At 46.4% G+C, this 17673-nt stretch overlaps 1 protein-coding gene across 9 annotated transcripts in view; it reads left to right on the top strand.

The window, feature by feature from the left end:
• Positions 1 to 17673, top strand: part of Hel89B (histone acetyltransferase 1) — a 913881-nt gene that overhangs the window by 217822 nt on the left and 678386 nt on the right. For all 9 annotated transcript variants that reach the window (XR_012888773.1, XR_012888774.1, XM_037419311.2 and 6 more), the window contains one exon: positions 11366 to 11496. Coding sequence is in view for 7 of the 9 variants with exons in the window: in XM_037419311.2 (XP_037275208.2) it covers positions 11366 to 11496 (131 nt within the window). In the remaining 2 variants the exon portion in view is untranslated. The remainder of the gene's footprint in view (positions 1 to 11365; positions 11497 to 17673) is intronic.

The raw sequence follows: 17673 nt of genomic DNA, 5'->3' as shown, positions 1-17673 counted from the left end.
AGGACCAAGGGCGGGGGGGGGCGGGGGGTTACGCGAGTAAATACGGTATTCCATATTCCTTTCCAAGCCATCTGTTGTTTGCAAATCACACATTGGCGAGTGTTGAGTGGCGCTATCGTGGGGATTTCTCGCTGTTCAGACTCCATAACAAGCTGTGTGGGGCTTCATTATGTCTAAACTGCAAAAAAAAAAAAGAAAAAAAAAACTAAATTAAGTTTAGTTGCACTACTCCTTGGCACTTGCTGCACCCTAAAATTTTTATCCTATTCCCCATCTAAACTGGCTGAAAATTTAGTTGAGTTTTGTTGGCTAGCTTGAGGAGGGTACGGCAGGATGATGTTTCATAGTTGTCTTATCAAGACTGAGGCAATGCAGAGGCTGTATTGTACTTATGCAATTGTTTTGATGCAACCAGAGTGTTGTCGACAATGCTTTACACATAAAAGGGAAAGATGTTATTTCCTGAGCCTCTCCTTCTTCTTCAACTTCTGTGAAGCTCGGCTGATGTCGGGAACAAGGGTATAGGCCGTTCCATTTGGCGAGAAGAATTGGACTGGCAACCAGTGCTTGCCTCCTTTCTGGAGCGTGCTGACGGCTCGGAGTGTATGGGCTGGTGATTAGATGAGCAGCATTGTTGAACAATTCAGCATGTTTCAGGCCGAACTGCGGATTTTCTTTTTTTATAGCGAAATGTCTGCCAGCGAGAGGTCATTCGAAACTGTGCAATGTTTGGTTGTTCTAAGAACTGCAGTAAAAAAAAAAAAAAGGAAACAGCTGTCTGAATAAGTATGCAGCAAGCATCAGTAAGCACGCAGCATTTGCGGCTGTTTCGGGGTACATTGTTTGTGGTACGTGTTAAGTGCTGCAATATATCCAAATTATGCAGTTTTCCACTCGGCCTAATGACCATCGGATATGGTTAGACTGACGACCAAACATCAGCGAACAAGTACGGCCCTGTCCGTTAAAGTGTGAAACACCTAAGCACCACTCAAATAGCCACCTATGTTGTTTTTCCTGTGTTTAATTACAATATTATTTTAGTATGACGCACTTGGTAAAAAAAGTTAGCCTGGTAGCTCAGCTCAACAAGGTGATCATCGTAGTTGATGTGGCTGTATTAACACGATTGAGAAAGCCCTCACTGACATGACTCGTTTTAATTTGGGTTGTGCACCAGCCTTGTGCAACCCGAATTGACATGAAAATGATGAGGCGGAATCCTTGTCGGGAGTGTACAACTGAAGTAAGACGGCTGGATATATCGTGCAGGTTGTGCGATATGATAGCCGAATGGTGACAAAAAAAAAAAAAGGGCGGGGGGGGGGGGGAGGGGGAGTTCTTTTACTTCGTGTTTGGAATAACTACCTGAGGAAAACCAGTAATCAAGAACCGTTTCTGAGAATACGCGCAATAATAAATTCATTATAGGTAATTTTCTAAGAGCAAGACGAAATTAAACTACGTTGTTGCTGTTGTCTATTGTTTTTATAACTGTCAATTTCACTGCTTATCTTTGCGAATTACAGCCAAGATTTCGCAGGAGCTGTACAACTGGTAGACAAATCTTTTTAAAAAAGTAAACACAAAATTAAAGTGCCAATCATAGGCTTGAGCCCATGTGCACTTGGTGCCCTATGGCGAAGCAACTCTATCTTCACTTCATCGCCACTGCAGTCTAATCAAACGCCACGACTCTAAAAATAAAAAGAAACGTGCTGGCATGTAAACACCAGCATCGCTTTTTGTGCACCAGCACTTCCCTGTAAACAGTTCTAATTTCGTCCACACCGGTGAGAAATAAACGAGCAAGTAATAAGGGTTCATTAAAAGTTTGTGAGCAACAAACAAATGCTCTCATTGCCAAAAAATTTCAACTACGTGCTCTCGGACAATCACATGTACGTTTATTAGTCGCTGTGACAGCATATACAAACCGGGGATGAAAAAACAAACTTGAATAGTACAGTCCCGAAAAAAATACATTCTATTCTCAAAGGATGCCAGTACTTGCTTGCCTTGCTAGAACGGGTCGAAGAATTTACTTTTTCTAACAGAAAGAGTGCTGCTGAAAACTACGACACTGGCCACTTGTGACATGCTCGTGTCATCGCATATTGTGATATTTCACCTCGAACAAATCAAAACCTTTGAAGGCGCCCCAGAGACTCGTTTCCTACCTATATGTATCATTTGAGACGTAATTCAGTGGACCAGGATTAAAAAAAAGAAAGACTGCAACTGCAACCATACGGTTACCTTCCATAAAAACGCAGAGCTTCTCGTGGTGTACATGCGCTAGTGGGTTGTCAGGCTAGAGACGGCACCACCCGCTAAGCAATTTGTTGGTGCCTACGTTAAAAATGCTTTTAAGAACATCTGAAGTTTTGGAAATCTTTAAATATCTTTGATATTGACTATATAAGTTCAAGGTTCCTTGAAACTCCTTGAACTGGTGAACTCTTTGTAATTCTTGAAAATTCTGTAGAATTGGTCCCATTAAAGGAACTTAATCGTGTATCTCTGTAAGTCATGCTCATTTCAAAGTCCCTTTCACTTATGATTGTCCATGAAAACAAGCTGTGTTGACTAGCGGTGTCAGGGAGTATTGGTTTTAAATTGCACCGCCGTTACAGTGTCTCGCAGGGGTGCAACAGCTGCACCAATCGCGCCAATTTGATATAATTCCCCATTTTACGCCGAGCTGCGTCAAAACCATGAAATTTGCTGAAATTGCACCACGCTGCTCTGAAACGCCTGACCACCCTCAAAATTTTTCAGTTAAGCTAATTGCAACGAAAAATGAAAGCCACGTTGCCCATCTGCAGTTTTCGTCATCAATAAGTTTGCGTCGTCAAAGATTCCAGGCGGGAGGTGCAGGTTTCAGCCTGCGTGGCTGCAAAATACAGAATATCGTAACTGGGTGCGACTGGAACTAAGCGGTCCTTATCGAGCAATAAGTATGCAATATGCCAGAAGATGGTCGACATTGCAATGATAAGGAAATCTGCTTTGAAGAGCCATCAGAAAGCTGCGAAGCACTAATTCAAAGCAGCAGCAAGTGAGAACTGCTCATCTGTCGGCAGTTTTATGCAATTGGCAAATCTGATGTCTGAGGCTACTTGTCGGCGGGAAAGCATGGCAACTTCCTCTCGAACTGCGGCACTTGCTGAATGCAGAAAGCACAATTCTGTAATCAAAGTAAAAATATTGTGGACGATGAAAATTGTGTCGTCGCATTACTCATATAAGTTCAGTATGCCCATTTCGTACTAACCTGTGCAGAGCGCCCCTTACACCACCTTTGCTGCAGAACACCGGTAGGTGCTTTAGCCACTGGTCTCGGGGCACATCGAAGTTTTTCAATTACTCATGCATGTATACACAATATAATTGTGAGTACTAAAAAATATGATTGCTGATGTCTAAAAAGACTACTGGCCAACATTTAGAGCACTGTATGACATTTCTGCAACCCTAAAAAATCAATCTAAACTGTGTGCCAGTTACTTTTTTTTGCCACTCCTACACCTTATTTAGCTAATCTCCTGAATCTCAAGGTCACTAGCTTGGCTGATCCACATTTCAATTCTCAGAGTCTGTCAAAAGATTTGAGAGGCATGGCAATAGCTAATGCGGACTTTATCATGGTTTGCTGAGTCGGGTGGTTTGAAATACTACATTTATTGTAACAGAAGTGCTCCTATTCACTCTGCATGATTCAGGAGATGTTGAATGGTTTGTACATATTTTCTTTTCCTAAATGTAAGCCTTTTTTATGCTGCTCAAAATTCGTTCTTTAATGATAGAAAATGTTTTTTTCCCTTGTAACATGTTCCAAATTTGTATTTTAGCACTCCAAAAGTGACATTTTGCTGCCCCAAAAATTTCTACAAATTCTATTTAGGCTGTTGCACTCCTGCTTGTACTACTGGAATAGGCGCTCCCCTGTAGTGTTAAGAACGAGAAGCGTCTACAGTTTAGATTGCATGTCATTCACTAGATGGTAGCACTTGCTCAACGATTCAGTTAGTATGGAAAAATGGCGTGCGGTGGTGGCGAGCTATGCATAACTGGCCCTTCAACAAGAAAGAGAAACTTTTTATTATGAGTGCAGCTCCTTAAGGCACCACCCGTTCGTCCCCGTTATCGTTTGTAACCACCCGTAGCACACACCCGCTCACTCGGGCACATATCCGCATGTCCACATGTTACGGAAAACGTAGCATAGTGTCGTTATCATGCTCTCGGTGTTAACAAAGTGCTGACAGCAGAAACGTGGTACATACTATCGTTTAGTCCTAAGATTGTCTGCTGAATGGGGGTACTTGTATATGATGAATATATGATAAAGAGAAGCGAGGTGCCGGTTCTTGATGTTCACTAGATGGTCGGACGGACAAACAGACAAGCAGACAGACAGACAGATACACAGGCGGGCGGATGGACAGACGGATGGACGGACGAATGCACGCACGTATGGGCGGCTGATGCACGGATGGAAGCACGAACGCATTGGCGAACGCTTCGCCCCACTCATTGTCATTCATTCCGTGGATATCCTGTGATTTTTTCGTTGTATTCTTCGAGCGATGTCAATTTGGACACAGATGTTTATCTTGTGTCGAGAAGGGAAGACAGCGATGATAGTGAATTGCGCAGTTCCTCCGGTGGTGATGAAGACAGCTGAAAAACGAACACCGTGAGTGCTCGCCAGTAAAGCTGCCATGCTTTATTCTGAATTTTGGAATTTTCCATGCAATCCTGATTCAATCTCAAGAGAAATAGCCCATCGTTGCTGAGCCTACACAAAAATGTAAACATTGACTACCTACTTTTTAGTTCAAGCCGACTTGAAATCAGTAGTAAAAATGGGCACTTTTGTCGGTAAATTTTCAAAAAAAAATTGAGTACTTAAGTGGTTAAGTGGCTTGTAGGCCCGTGTGCTCAGATTTGGGTGCACGTTAAAGAACCCCAGGTGGTCGAAATTTCCGGAGCCCTCCACTACGGCGCCTCTCATAATCATATGGTGGTTTTGGGACGTTAAACTCCACAAATCAATCAATCAAGTGGTTAAGTGGCTGTTGGGTAGTCTGTAGTTCATCAGCTCCCAACTGGTGCTTCATTTATTTTAGATTAGTGTTCTTAAAGGGGCTCTGTAACACTTTTTGAGTATGGGCAGAAAACACTGCCGATTGGTAGTAGATACTTCCGAGAACACGCGAGCCAAATGTTGTAGCACAGCACGTGGCTGGGAATTCGCAATAAATTATCAAAGTGAGCTAAAGATTGCTTTCTCTTTCCTCAAAGAATCACAGAATATGCCCAAAAATCAAACTTAGATGACCAATCTATCAGTCATTAACTTATTTGAACATGGCACGCTCAGTTGTTACAGAAACCGCCATTAAAGGCTGTCACTTGTCCACACGCGCGTGCACGATAGCACTGAAAAAGTTGCATATTTCATGGAAAAAAAAAAGTGCTCAGGGTGAGAAGGCGAGCGTGAAGTTTTTTGTTGGCACCTCCCTGATTAGCTTCCGGCACTTTCCTCGAGAGAAGAGAGAATGCGATTGCAGCATGTGGCAAATATTTGTAACTCCGCTCGTACTGAACTGATTCTTAAAATTTTTGCGGCGTTCAATTTGTGAGAAAATACGCTTTTCCAGTGAATTAATTCCATGATTACTCAAAACAGTGTTTCAGGACCCCTTTAAGCTTCCACATCAAAATAATCATGTTGATTCAGCACTGTAGGCTTTGCGATTAGTTTTGCGCGCTTTTGGGGTCTTGGAGAACATAGAATACGTGTTTTAAGTTGTTTCCAGGGGTGCAACAGCTGCGACAATTGCGCGAATTCAATACAATGCCCCGTTTTTGAGCCAAACTGTGTTATAACCATCAAATTTGCTGAAATTGGCCACGCTGTGCCAAAATGCCCGACCAGCCTCAAAATTTTTTCAATTGCACTAATTTCAACGAGAAATGGAGGCCACATACGCCACTTGCAGTTTGCGTCATCAGTCAATCCAAGCGCACCGACTCTAACCTTAAACCACGGTAACCTAACCGAGCTAATCTCAAACGACCTTAAAGGGCCTCTGTGGTGTAATATCTGGATTTGGGCCCAGGAGCACTCACCATGGGACTAAGTTGAGCCATGGGTGTGCACACACAAACATATATTTACAGAGAAAGATGATCTTATAACGCGTAACGCGATAGGTATTCTGATATATGCCGTCCCAACTGCGCGGATTGACTTAGAAGGGGCTCGCCGTGTTTGAAGTCGTTGAAGGGCGTCGATGCTTGTGGCTGCAAGATGATGTCCCGCCTGGCTGGTTGACATCGCTAGCGCGCACCAGCCCTCTCTACGGCACAGATCTCTGCTGCAGCAGTCTGGTAGCTCGGCCTCCACGTTCCTCTCGGCCACGCTCAAGTTGTCTCAGCGACTCGGAACGACATCGGCAGCACTGGTCCACCGCCTATAGAACACGATTGATCGCCATGAACGACAGCGAGGACAAGGGCACCTCGCCATACCGCTGGGCAAGCTGCCCAGCGGGATTGCAGGTTTTGCTCCTCATGGTTGCCCTGCAGCAGTCAGGAACGTTAGCCGAAACCCCTGCACATCACTTGGTTCCTGGGTCACTTCCCAGCCGTAGTACAGAAACTATAGCGCCTGGAGGACGTCGCTTAATTCTCCGGACCAGATGTATAGCTGAGAGCCGTCGGTCCTTGACCGCTGCGCTGTCTCGACCGTCAACGTGTGCACCGTGACACGCATCGTTCGCACGCAAACTTCGTTTTCCTTTTTATCGGCCCTGCACGACGACCACGTATTTGTTTTTAGCACGCCTCTCTTATGCATGCCTCTATCCTGACATCCACTCATTAGGCACCATTACAAATTTTAGTTAACCATGTGGAGATAAATTTGCTAACAGCTTAATATACAAAGGGACCGGGAAGAGACGCGCAATCTCCACTGCCGTCGCGCACCAACACGCAACGGCCGGGTTTGCTGACTCTCTGACACAACGCAGAGCAGGCACCCGAGGCAGGTCGTCAACAAATACGTGTTTATTTACCTAAAATACAACACAGTGTGGCAATCACGAGCTTGCGTCGAGCAGGGAACTTCGCAAGACCGATGGATGGCATTTGTTTTTTCAAAGAGGCATTTGTTTTTTCAAAGAGGGCCCACTAGGTTTGGCGAACGTGAGCTATGGCTGCCTGCTAAAATGGAAGATGTTCTGAGGTAGTGTGTGCTCTTGCTAGTTGTTGCGCAGACAGCATCTTGCCAGTTATCAGTGCGTCTCTCCGCCTGCTCAGTTCTTCCGAATTGAAGATGTTCTTCAATTGCTATTGAAGAACATAGTCTTCAACGTGCTATTAACGGCAGCACACGAGCGGTGCAACACAGCTTGTCTGTGGGAGGGAGGTCCGTTCCCACTTGGCTTCAAAGGAGCGAACGCGCCAAAACTCACCAAAATTTTCCCCATTTTGTGCCGGGAGGCCAAAGCACGGCACGAGGCCGAGGTGAAAAAATTGGTCCAAGTCTAAGACCAATTTTTTCGCCACATGATAGGAGATTGCTTCTTGCTTCACTGGTTTAGCTACATCAGCAGCACTAGCTCTCAAACCACGTGATCTAAACAAGCAGCCGAAAATTCAACGTGGCTTGCGCTGGTGCAGTTGCGAACTATCTGCGCAGCACGCAATGCTCCTGGCATCGACAAGGACGTCTTCATCGAAAGTCTGGTTTGGATTACTATCGCTGTGAACACCGGAAGCTGAAAAAGGTGCAGCAGGGAGATGGCATGCCCTAAAGGGGTGAATCCACCAAATTTCGAAGCTATCCCAAGCCTGCTGTGGGTTTCCTCTGTATGCAAAGACTCTCCACACGAAAGATCGGACATAACAAACGCGTAGAATATATTTTAATTCTCTTTTAAAAGTGTAACTGAATACCCACTTTCACGATCTAGACCCATCGCTTGCGCAGCAACACTGAGGTTTCAGAATAGGAGAAGCAATGGCAGTTGTCTTGACGTCACACCACATCTGTAGTGACGAGTGCGATGGCATCTCTTTCAGAGAAATTGTGTGCGTCTGTCAAGGACACTGGGTGCTTTCGAAGAGACACTCGACGCGTCCTTGTCTGTCAAAGACGCCGCGCGCGTCCAACATTGGGGCTGCATCTATCGTCAGCTGGCTTCCTCGTCCATGTTCTGTACATACGTTGTAAATATAAACGCTTTGTTTCTTCCTGGTTGCCTTGTGCCTTGCAGCTGCCTGGATGCTACTGCAGCTGGCCATGGCGACTGTCAGCATGCTTGTTTTGCTGGCGCATGTGTGGCACGTGCATATGAGAGCAGACAAAACTCAGGACGATGTGTGTCACAGCTTTATGTGGTCACATGACCAAGCCACCTACGCATCAATGTCACTGCCTAACTCGGTGCCGCGAAACCGAAACCGAAAATGGTCCACAAAAGTAGAGCAATATTAAACTATTTAGCGAAAATACAGAAATCTTGGTGCATGGTTCATGCTTCCTGGAGCTGAAAAGAATGCTTACAGCAAAGAACGCGCATTCCACAAATTTGGTTGGTGTCACCACCCCTTTAATGTGACTCTCGTTTGGACTGCTGGCAGAATACGTCGCTGCAGCTGCTGGTTCGTCTGCTTGTGTTGTTTCTTCTCGCGTATCTCGCGAAGCAACATTGTAAATGTGTAAACTGTTTCTTTTCAGTGCTTTACATACATAACTAGAACTTGTTACGAGTTTTAATGCTCAAAAAATGGGCAATATTGAAATAATTTTCTGGCGGAAAAGACAGCGCCAGTCGAATGCAAACGTTTTCTACAGGCGCGGACATGTTTTGCGGCTGCCCTGGCACTTTCGCTTAAATTTTTTAGTGTGAATTCTCGAGGACTGATTTTTCTTTAGTCGACTTTGCAGCGCATTTTTCAGGCCACTTAAGGGGGGACACTGTACTTGAGACGAAGTGCCATATATTTTCATGTGTTTATAAAGAAAATTCAAAGTGTGCTTGAGTTTTTGATGCTGATTTCAAAAATGTAATTACTGTTTGTCTGAATCAATTAGTTGTTGAGATATCCTAAAATTACCTATTGTTTGCCCGTATAATTACACAAAAAACTTGTATTGCAGGGCAACTATTTTCACATGCCTGTGTACTAATGAACATAAGCTACACAAAGGTAGGAGTGCTTTCTTGATTTCATAATTTTAGCAAGGTTTGTCGCTCTTAGCATTTCAGTGTTGCAGACACACCCACTTTATGCTCCAATTTCTGGCAAAATTTTGAAGATCTCAATAAAAAATTCACACCTACCATTGTTTAAGCTAAAGATACAGCTACAGGTCGCAACAAAAATGACAGTCCTAGCTGCTGTAGAGGCAGAGATATCTCTCTGACAAGTATGCAACTGCAGCGAAATTTGAATCCTGAGAAATCATGCAAAAACACAAGTCCATTCTGGGCAGTCAGTAGCATTGAAAAGCTGTTTATTTACAATGATTTGCAAATTCAGCTTTCTCAGATGGCACCAGGCATCTTCCTTCTGTTTTGCGTTACCTAAATGGCGTTTTTTTCAATGCCTGCTGCATGTTTTCCGCAGAGGCACGCTTGCGAGCTGATGCGGTCGCCGTGTGCTCGTCTGCCGACTAGGCCGCTTATCAGTTCAGTGACGCCTATGTGTGACGAATGTGTGCGCGTCATCCGCGATCCGTCGTATGATAAAGCTGTTCCGTTTGTTCAGATTGAATTGTTGATGTCGCAGACCGAACTCGTGCACTTGGTCATCAATTTCAAGGCTCCAAGCGCAGCGAGGTGTTAGTTTCCTTTTCACGTGAAGATTGCCACATTTTCGAGTGGAGGCCACGGTGCAATATGTTCATCGTTGCAGATGCGTCGTTTAAGCTCTCTTCCTTAGTTTCCTTTCCACGTGAAGATTGCCACATTTTCGAGTGGAGGCCACGGTGCAATATGTTCATCGTTGCGGATGCGTCGTTACAAGCTCTCTTCCTGTTGCCTTGCAGCCTTCATTGCGCGGGCGGCGAGCACATTAACCGTAAATGAATTGATTTTCTGTTGTTTGTCGATGCGCGGCGAACTCCACTCTGACGACCCGTCATGCAGTTCACGTCAGACGGGGGAAAGCCGCGGCATCTGCGCATTTAGCGATAAGACTGCGCTTTCGTTCCATAGTTGCAAAGTTTGCTATCTCTCGTAGCTTCACTTCTGCTTTTTTACTTGCCATCCTGTAACTGTTAAGGCTCAAAAACACTGCCGCTTTCAGCAACGTTGTTGACAACATACGGGCTCGTACGTGAGTTAGGCCTACACCGGTGACTCGGCGACCGCCGTTGATCGGCGCGAGTTTGCCATCCTCCCTGTTCTGAGTGATAGCGGGGCTCTTTCTGAAGTTCACAGCGAACGAACGATCGCCACACCCGCTTCACAAATTAGTGCGGCGACGAACTTCCTTACTGCTGCAGGCAGTCGACAGCACCATGATAAATTGGTGCATGTTGTTGCACATCATGACAAGAAGCAGACGCCGGAAATGCCACTTGGTCAATCGGGTGCCCAGGTTTTGTCACGTGCCCCAAGCAGCCAATAGAATCGCGCGGTAGTGCTTCTTAATGACTCGTTTTTGCTGAAAAACTAATGAGCAAGGCGAGCCACTGGTGTCGGGAAATCGAAGATGAAGAACGACCCTTCCAAACGTGACCAAGATAACCACGATAACTCGGGTGTAACAGCAACGGTTCGGCGTAGAAAAAGCGCGACTTGAGAGTCTATTTGTGCTCAGATTCATCTCACAGGGGTGTTATAAATTGATTTTGTGCTAGAAATAATGATGCGAGAAGCTAGAAACTTCTCAGAAAAGTGCAAAAGTAGTTGCAGATTCCGAAAATGTCAACTTCAAAAAGTCGGTTTTTTTCGCGATTTTCGGCCTTTCAAGACCCATGTCTCCCCTTAAGCAGCAAAGCGAGTGAATTTTCAATAAGTTTTGCCACTTTCGCTCTGTTTGATGCCAAGTGTGAGCCCGCCTTAACCGCAGGCAGGACAAGTGAGGGAGCCGTGGCACTTTATTATGAGAGGCAGTGAAAGCAGGAAAGTTGAAAACAACATCATGGACTTCTTTTCAGCAAGAAGCGGTTGACCCAAATTAAGTTGTTTTTGGTTCATACAAATTCCGGATGACACAAATATCTTGCACGCTCCCTTCGAGTTCATATGATAGAGATTTTACTGTACTTTTATTTTTTGAATTGTGTTAAATGTATAGCATACATATTACACATGCCCTCATTCTTCACTTCCAGGTTCCCCGAGTGGTGCGAACGCTGTGGGATGCACTGCTCGAGCTGGACGACCTGACCTCCTCGACGAGCAGCATTCTCATGCTTTTGGCTGCACTTCTGTCACACTCCACTTCAGTTCATCCCATTCAAGGGTAACCACCCTCATGTCCCTTCGCTGTTGCTGACGTACCTTCTTCACACAAATGTGTAGAAAAAGCTGACTTAAGTGCAATTCCATCATTAAAACAGCTGAACTCTTTCATTACCACGCCTACTAAAATAGATCGCTGGTGATCGATGCTTTGCATCGTCGATTTTTGGCATGTTGAATTTGTTTATCGTGCAGCCAGCACTTTCTAGTAGTTAGCCCAGCCACTCAGCCCCGCAGTGGTGGTCTAGTGGCTAAGGTACTCGGCTGCTGACCCTCCGGTCGCGGGATGGAATCCCGGCTGCGGCGGCTGCATTTCTGATGGAGGCGAAAATGTTGTGGGCCCGTGTGCTCAGGTTCGTGTGCACGTTAAAGAACCCCAGGTGGTTGAAATTTCTGGAGCCCTCCACTACGGTGTCTCTCATAATCATATGGGGGTTTTGGGACGTTAAACCCCACAAATCAATCAGGCCCAGCAACTCAGCTTTCAAAATTGATTTTAATTTGTCCATTTTGGCAACACAGTGCTTTTTGGCAGACGTTTGCGCGAGCAATGTTCGTGTGTTGTTGGAAATATGCACTAGGCTGGCAAACTTGACAAAAGTGTGTGCCCCTCGTGGTTATGTTACAGTAACATCAAAGTTCTGTATTTAAAAGAAGCTTTGCAAGTCGAATATAGATTAAGGTGTCAGGTTCCCAACCTGACAGTGTTTAGCAGTAATTTTTGCCAGATATTTATGCCAGCTATTCAATTGAGAGCTCTTGCGAGGAGTCGTGGAAAATTCATTCTATAGAAAAGTATTTTTGAAGTTCCGTGGCATGTATAAAGTGTGGAGGAAGCTTTTTTAGCCAGTTTCCAGCAGCTTTGGTTTCGCTTGCATTGTTATATCGTACACAGGACCGCACCTAGTGTCACTAGTATCTCCTTGGCACCGTTGTCACGCATGCACATTTGTGCACCTGTGCTGCAAAAAACATGCGCCGCTCGAAACTGTCTTGCAACTGCAGCTGCATTGAGTAAGGACGAGCTTAGAGTCTGAGGATGACAGCTCCTCAGGTTCAAGATTTATGGCGACGGTGTTTTTCGTCAGCCTGGGACATTTGCAGCCGTTCATGGGTGTGTTTTGTTTACAGCTTGAAATTGTCTCCTCCGCAGCAAATGCGTAGCTGCTAACCTTTGGGCACAATCTTAGAGCTACTCTGGTTACGTGCGAGGGCTACATATCGCTGGGGTATGGTGTACTGGCACCGGCTGCAGAGATTCTCTTCAGGACAAGACGTCTACCGGAGCACATCTTGGTCCTGACTGCGGAGCAGTGTGAAACGTTTTATGGCTGCGCGTTATACCATTCTTTTTTTTTTCTTTTTAATACAATGTGCAAAAATGCGAAATATGTTTGGACAAATAAATTGGAATGCCAACCTATGCAGAGTGAGGTGGGTGGGAGAAAGAGAGGATGCTAGACGAAATAGCGAAGTTCATTGGACATCTGATTTATAGAGGGATTATTCACATCACGGGCATCTATCTATATTGGAACACCTGCTCGCATGGCACACAGAAAAAATTTACTGAGAAAAAAGCACAAGTTCACTTGTGTCTCATGAAGAAGCAAGCAATGTATCACCGCAAGGCAAGAGCAATGAAGCGGCACTTCGGTTCTGATTTTCTTTGTCTATGTGAATAAAAACATTTTGTACAACATTGTTATTTTTATACACTTCCTGTGTCATTTATCTGAAAATAGTATATTGATAAGAAGTGTCACTACTAGGAAAAACAAGGGAAGCGCGGGTAAAGAAGGAAGACGACGTTGCTTCTACTGCGATCCCCCTGAGTGGGTACGAGCCATGGCTGTGGAATGATCATCATCATAATACTGTGATCGCGGACTCAGGGCCTATTAAAAACCCTCCTTAAGTTACCTTGCCTTGCGTAATAATTTGGTGGAAGGTGCTGGGTAGGACGAACCCAAAGACGGGAGCTGCACTACCAGGACTTCGTCACAGCCGCCGCCTCGCCGAACTTCCACCTTCGCCGATCGTAATGGCCCAAGAGCAGCCATCTAACGCTTCGGGGCCAACTCTGATGGGTTCCGTGCCGTACTACAGAGTGCCACCAAACTTTGGCGGGACCTCGGGAGAAGACGCCGATGTGTGGCTCAAGAACTACAAGTGGGTGAGCAAAAGCAACGGCTGGGACTCGAACGAACAGCTCAATCATGTTGTATTCTCGTTAACTGACACCGCCCTCATGGGGTACGAGAACCAAGAGGACATGTCAACGGCTTGGGAACGTTTTGTTGAAGAAGTGCAGAAGTGCTTCGAGGATTCGGACGCGAAGAAGAAACGCGCGGAGCAGACATTGTCTCAGAGGGCACAGCTTCCAGGAGAAACATGTACGACGTACATTGAAAAAATCTTGAAGCTGTGCAAGATTGTGAATGCAAGGATGTCTGAAGAAGACAAGGTTGGACACATTCTTATGGATATAGCCGAAGATGTGTACAATTTCTTAATTGGGAAAGACTGCTTAACTCCGTGTCCGACGTGATGAAGCACTGTAGTACCTTTGAATCCCTCAAGATGTGACGAATTTCTCCGAAATTCGGCCGCCTGTCCAACGTCCCCACTGTGGCTAGTGTTGAAACAGTGCCGCCTAACGACCTTGCTTTGACCATACGGCAGATCGTCAGAGAAGAGCTGTTTCGATGTCAGCAGACCTATCATCGCCCCAGCGATTTTCATGATGTGTACGTAAACGAACCAGAACGTGTGCGGACTCCTGTTTCTCTTCCACCATGGCAACCATCGATCAACGCAGCAGACGCTTATGAATATCAAGCCACACGGCAGGCTGGTTTCCCCCGTCAACCAACTGCCAACTACAAACGAAGTTTTCGCCCACCTGTTTACGCAACATCGCCTCCCTACAGTGCCCCTGAAGGGCGGCACCACTATCCCATGCCTTCCGAGAGGAGTCGTTACTCTGCGCTGCCACGTGCCCTTCGATCAATTCTGGTATGCTACAACTGTGGCGTCCCGGGATATAATGCACGTTTTTGTGATCACCGCCCATATCAGCGATAATCTTGGCACATGCCTCACCAATCTTTCGACCATCCGCACTCCACGTCACGGAAACCACGCGCACCTGCCGGGTCACGCTACCCCTCGCCGGCCTCTGATCGAAGTTCGACGCCACCACCAGCTAGCTCCCCGTGCTCCACCATCGCCATCGTCACGGCGACGTGCACGTACACCGCCGCTCGAAAACTAGTTGGCGCGGCCAGTGGGGATGAGGCCGCGAGATCACAGATGCTATCTACAGATATACCCCCGTCAGCGTTGATGTTGAAAAACAAAGTTCATGTAGTTGTCGATGGAGTGGCTACTATGGCACTTGTGGATACAGGCGCGACATTCTCGGCGATGTGTGAAAATTTTAAGAACCTGCTAGGACCAAAAGTGATGTTTTGCCTGAACCACGGGGTGATATTTCGGGGTGTAAGTGGTGACGTGTTGTGTCCGGTGGGATATTGTACTGTGGACGTCTCGCTGTGTGGCAGAGTGGTTTGCACCGAGTTTGCGGTTATTCTGCGGTCTACACATGGTCTTATCTTGGTTATCGACTTCTTGTGTGAGTGTGGCACAACTGTAGACTGCAGAAGTGGGCACCTTTCTATACATGGTACTTTCCCAACGACGCTCTTGGAAAATTCCTGTCTGGAGAAATGCATCTTTTTCATCTCCGTGGACACAGTCGTTCCTGCATTTTCTGCTGTGTGTGTTCTCGTGACATGTTCCAGTAACAACTGTGGCACGTACGATGCCACGCTCGAACCGATTCCCTTGGCATGCTTGAAAAAGAACATCCTCATTCTTCATTGTATAGCGTCAGACGTTGATGGACGAGCAGGTGTGTAAACAATGAACAGTTTCATGGAGCCTGCAGTTCTGACAGGTGGCATGAAACTTGCAGTATTTAGACCCGAGTCATCTACGACGTTGGTTGCGCTTGTTGATGCTACAAGCCAAAACGAACATCTAGGCTTAGAAGGTTCAGAGGATGCCCAATCGCTACAAATGGTCAGCAAGTCACTTGACCAAAAGGAACGTCATACACTGCTCGACGTTATATCTAAGCCCTGGAAAGTGTTAGATTTTTCTAAAAACAGCCAAAGTCCCTTAATCCCAGCGTCCCGGATACGTCGTCAGATCCAAACCGAGTCGGCGCATCCCATTAGGCAGAAACCTTATCGAGTGGCACCATTAGAGCGCAAGATCAGCAACGAGCAAGTCCAAGAAATGCTGGAAAAGCAAATAGTACAGGAATCGGAAAGTCCGTGGGCTGATCCCGCCATTCTTGTTAGGAAGAAGGATGGTACGTGGAGATTTTGCGTTGACTACCACTGACTGAATTCTGTTACCAAGACAGACATCTATCCACTGCTGTGCATCGATGATGCTCTAGGCTGCCTGCATTCCGCGTCCTACTTTTCATCTGCTGACCTGAGATCAGGCTACTGGCAAATTCCGATGCACGCAGCTGACAAAGAAAAGACTGCATTCGTTACGACCGACAGACTTTACGAGTTCAACGTTATGCCATTCGGAATATGTAATGCTCCTGCAACATTCGAAAGTTTTTTGGACTCTAAATTGCGTGGTTTAAAATGACATATATGCATGTTTCTAGACCTCGTGCTCAACTGCATTGAAAAAGCTGGCCTTGTATTGAATTCAAAAAAGTGCCTCTTTGGCGAGCGACAGACATTGGTGCTGGAACATCTCGTCGACAAGGATGGCATAAGACCTGACCCACAAAAGGCAGCGGCCGTTGAATCGTTCGAGCGTCCTAAATCTGTGAAACCACTGCGTAGCTTCATCGGGCTCTGCTCGCATTTCCGCTGGTGGGTACCCAAGTTTGCGGATGCCGTTCACCCCCTGACGCAAGAACAGCCCGTTTCAGTGAACCTCCAAGTGTGCTGCCGCTTTTCACCAGCTGAAGTGTTTGTTAACTTCGCAGCCAATACTTCGGCACTTCAATCCTTCGTCGCCCACGAAAATTCATGCAGATGCAAGTGGCATCGGTATCGGTGCCATTCTCGTTCTGCGATGTGGCAAGAAGGAACACGTTGTGCCGTATGCAAGTCGTTCTTTACGCAAGCCTGAATGCAACTACATAGTGACCGAGCAGGAATGCCTAGCGGTAGTCTTTGCCGTGCAACGGTTTCGCTCATACATCTATGGTTGCCTGTTCACTATCGTCACTGATCACCATTCCCTTTGTTGGCTGGTCAACCTTCGTGACCCATCCGGCCACCTCGCACGATGGGCCATTCGTTTGCAAGAATATGTCTTCAGCATTTCATACAAGACTGGCCGTGTACACGCTGATGCGGATTGCCTCTCCAGGATGCCGCTACCGACGACAGATTGTGAAGCCGATAATTTTGACCACCTTAACGCTTCTCTGTCGTCTGGCTTTCCCGATGCCGTGACTTTCGCCGCTGAGCAGCGTAATGACCCAAGCTTGAAAGCTCTCTTCCCTGGAGCAAGAAAGTCATTAAGCGAAGGTCGATTCTGCGTCCCAAATGTTCTTCTTTACCAGAGAAACTTGTCCACAATGGGCGTCCGCTTTCTGCTGGTTGTTCCTGCATCCCTCCAAATGCCTGTTCTGCGTCTCACACATGATGACCCCACCTCTGGCCATCTAGGAACCGCGCGAACACTTAGTCGCATGAAAGAGCGGTTCTATTGGCCGAAAATGAGCAAGACATTTCAAAACTATGTGGCCAGCTGTGCGCAGTGCCAGAGCCACAAGCGGCCCACCTCGGGTCCAGTTGGTCACCTGCAACCCATAAAGCCTCCCGGTTCCCCTTTTGGAAAGGTCAGCATTGATCTGATGGGACCAGTTCCACGCTCCTTAAAAGGTAACCTGTGGATAATTGTATGCGCCGACTTTCTGACGCGGTACTGCGAGACGGCTGCCTTATCCTCCGCCACGGCAGTCCAGGTTTCGTCCAGGTTGCATTCAGTCATCCTCCGACACGGGCCACTTCACGTGATAATAAGTGACCATGGACGACAATTTACCGCTGATATTGTCGAATCATTGCTTCGTTTGTGTGCCTCAGTGTTCTGACACTCAATTGCGTATCATCCACAAACTAACGGC

This window comes from Rhipicephalus microplus, unplaced genomic scaffold (genome assembly GCF_043290135.1).
Source record: "Rhipicephalus microplus isolate Deutch F79 unplaced genomic scaffold, USDA_Rmic scaffold_16, whole genome shotgun sequence".
NCBI classification, from domain to species: Eukaryota; Metazoa; Arthropoda; class Arachnida; order Ixodida; family Ixodidae; genus Rhipicephalus; species Rhipicephalus microplus.
This window is presented reverse-complemented; position numbering and strand designations above follow the sequence as displayed.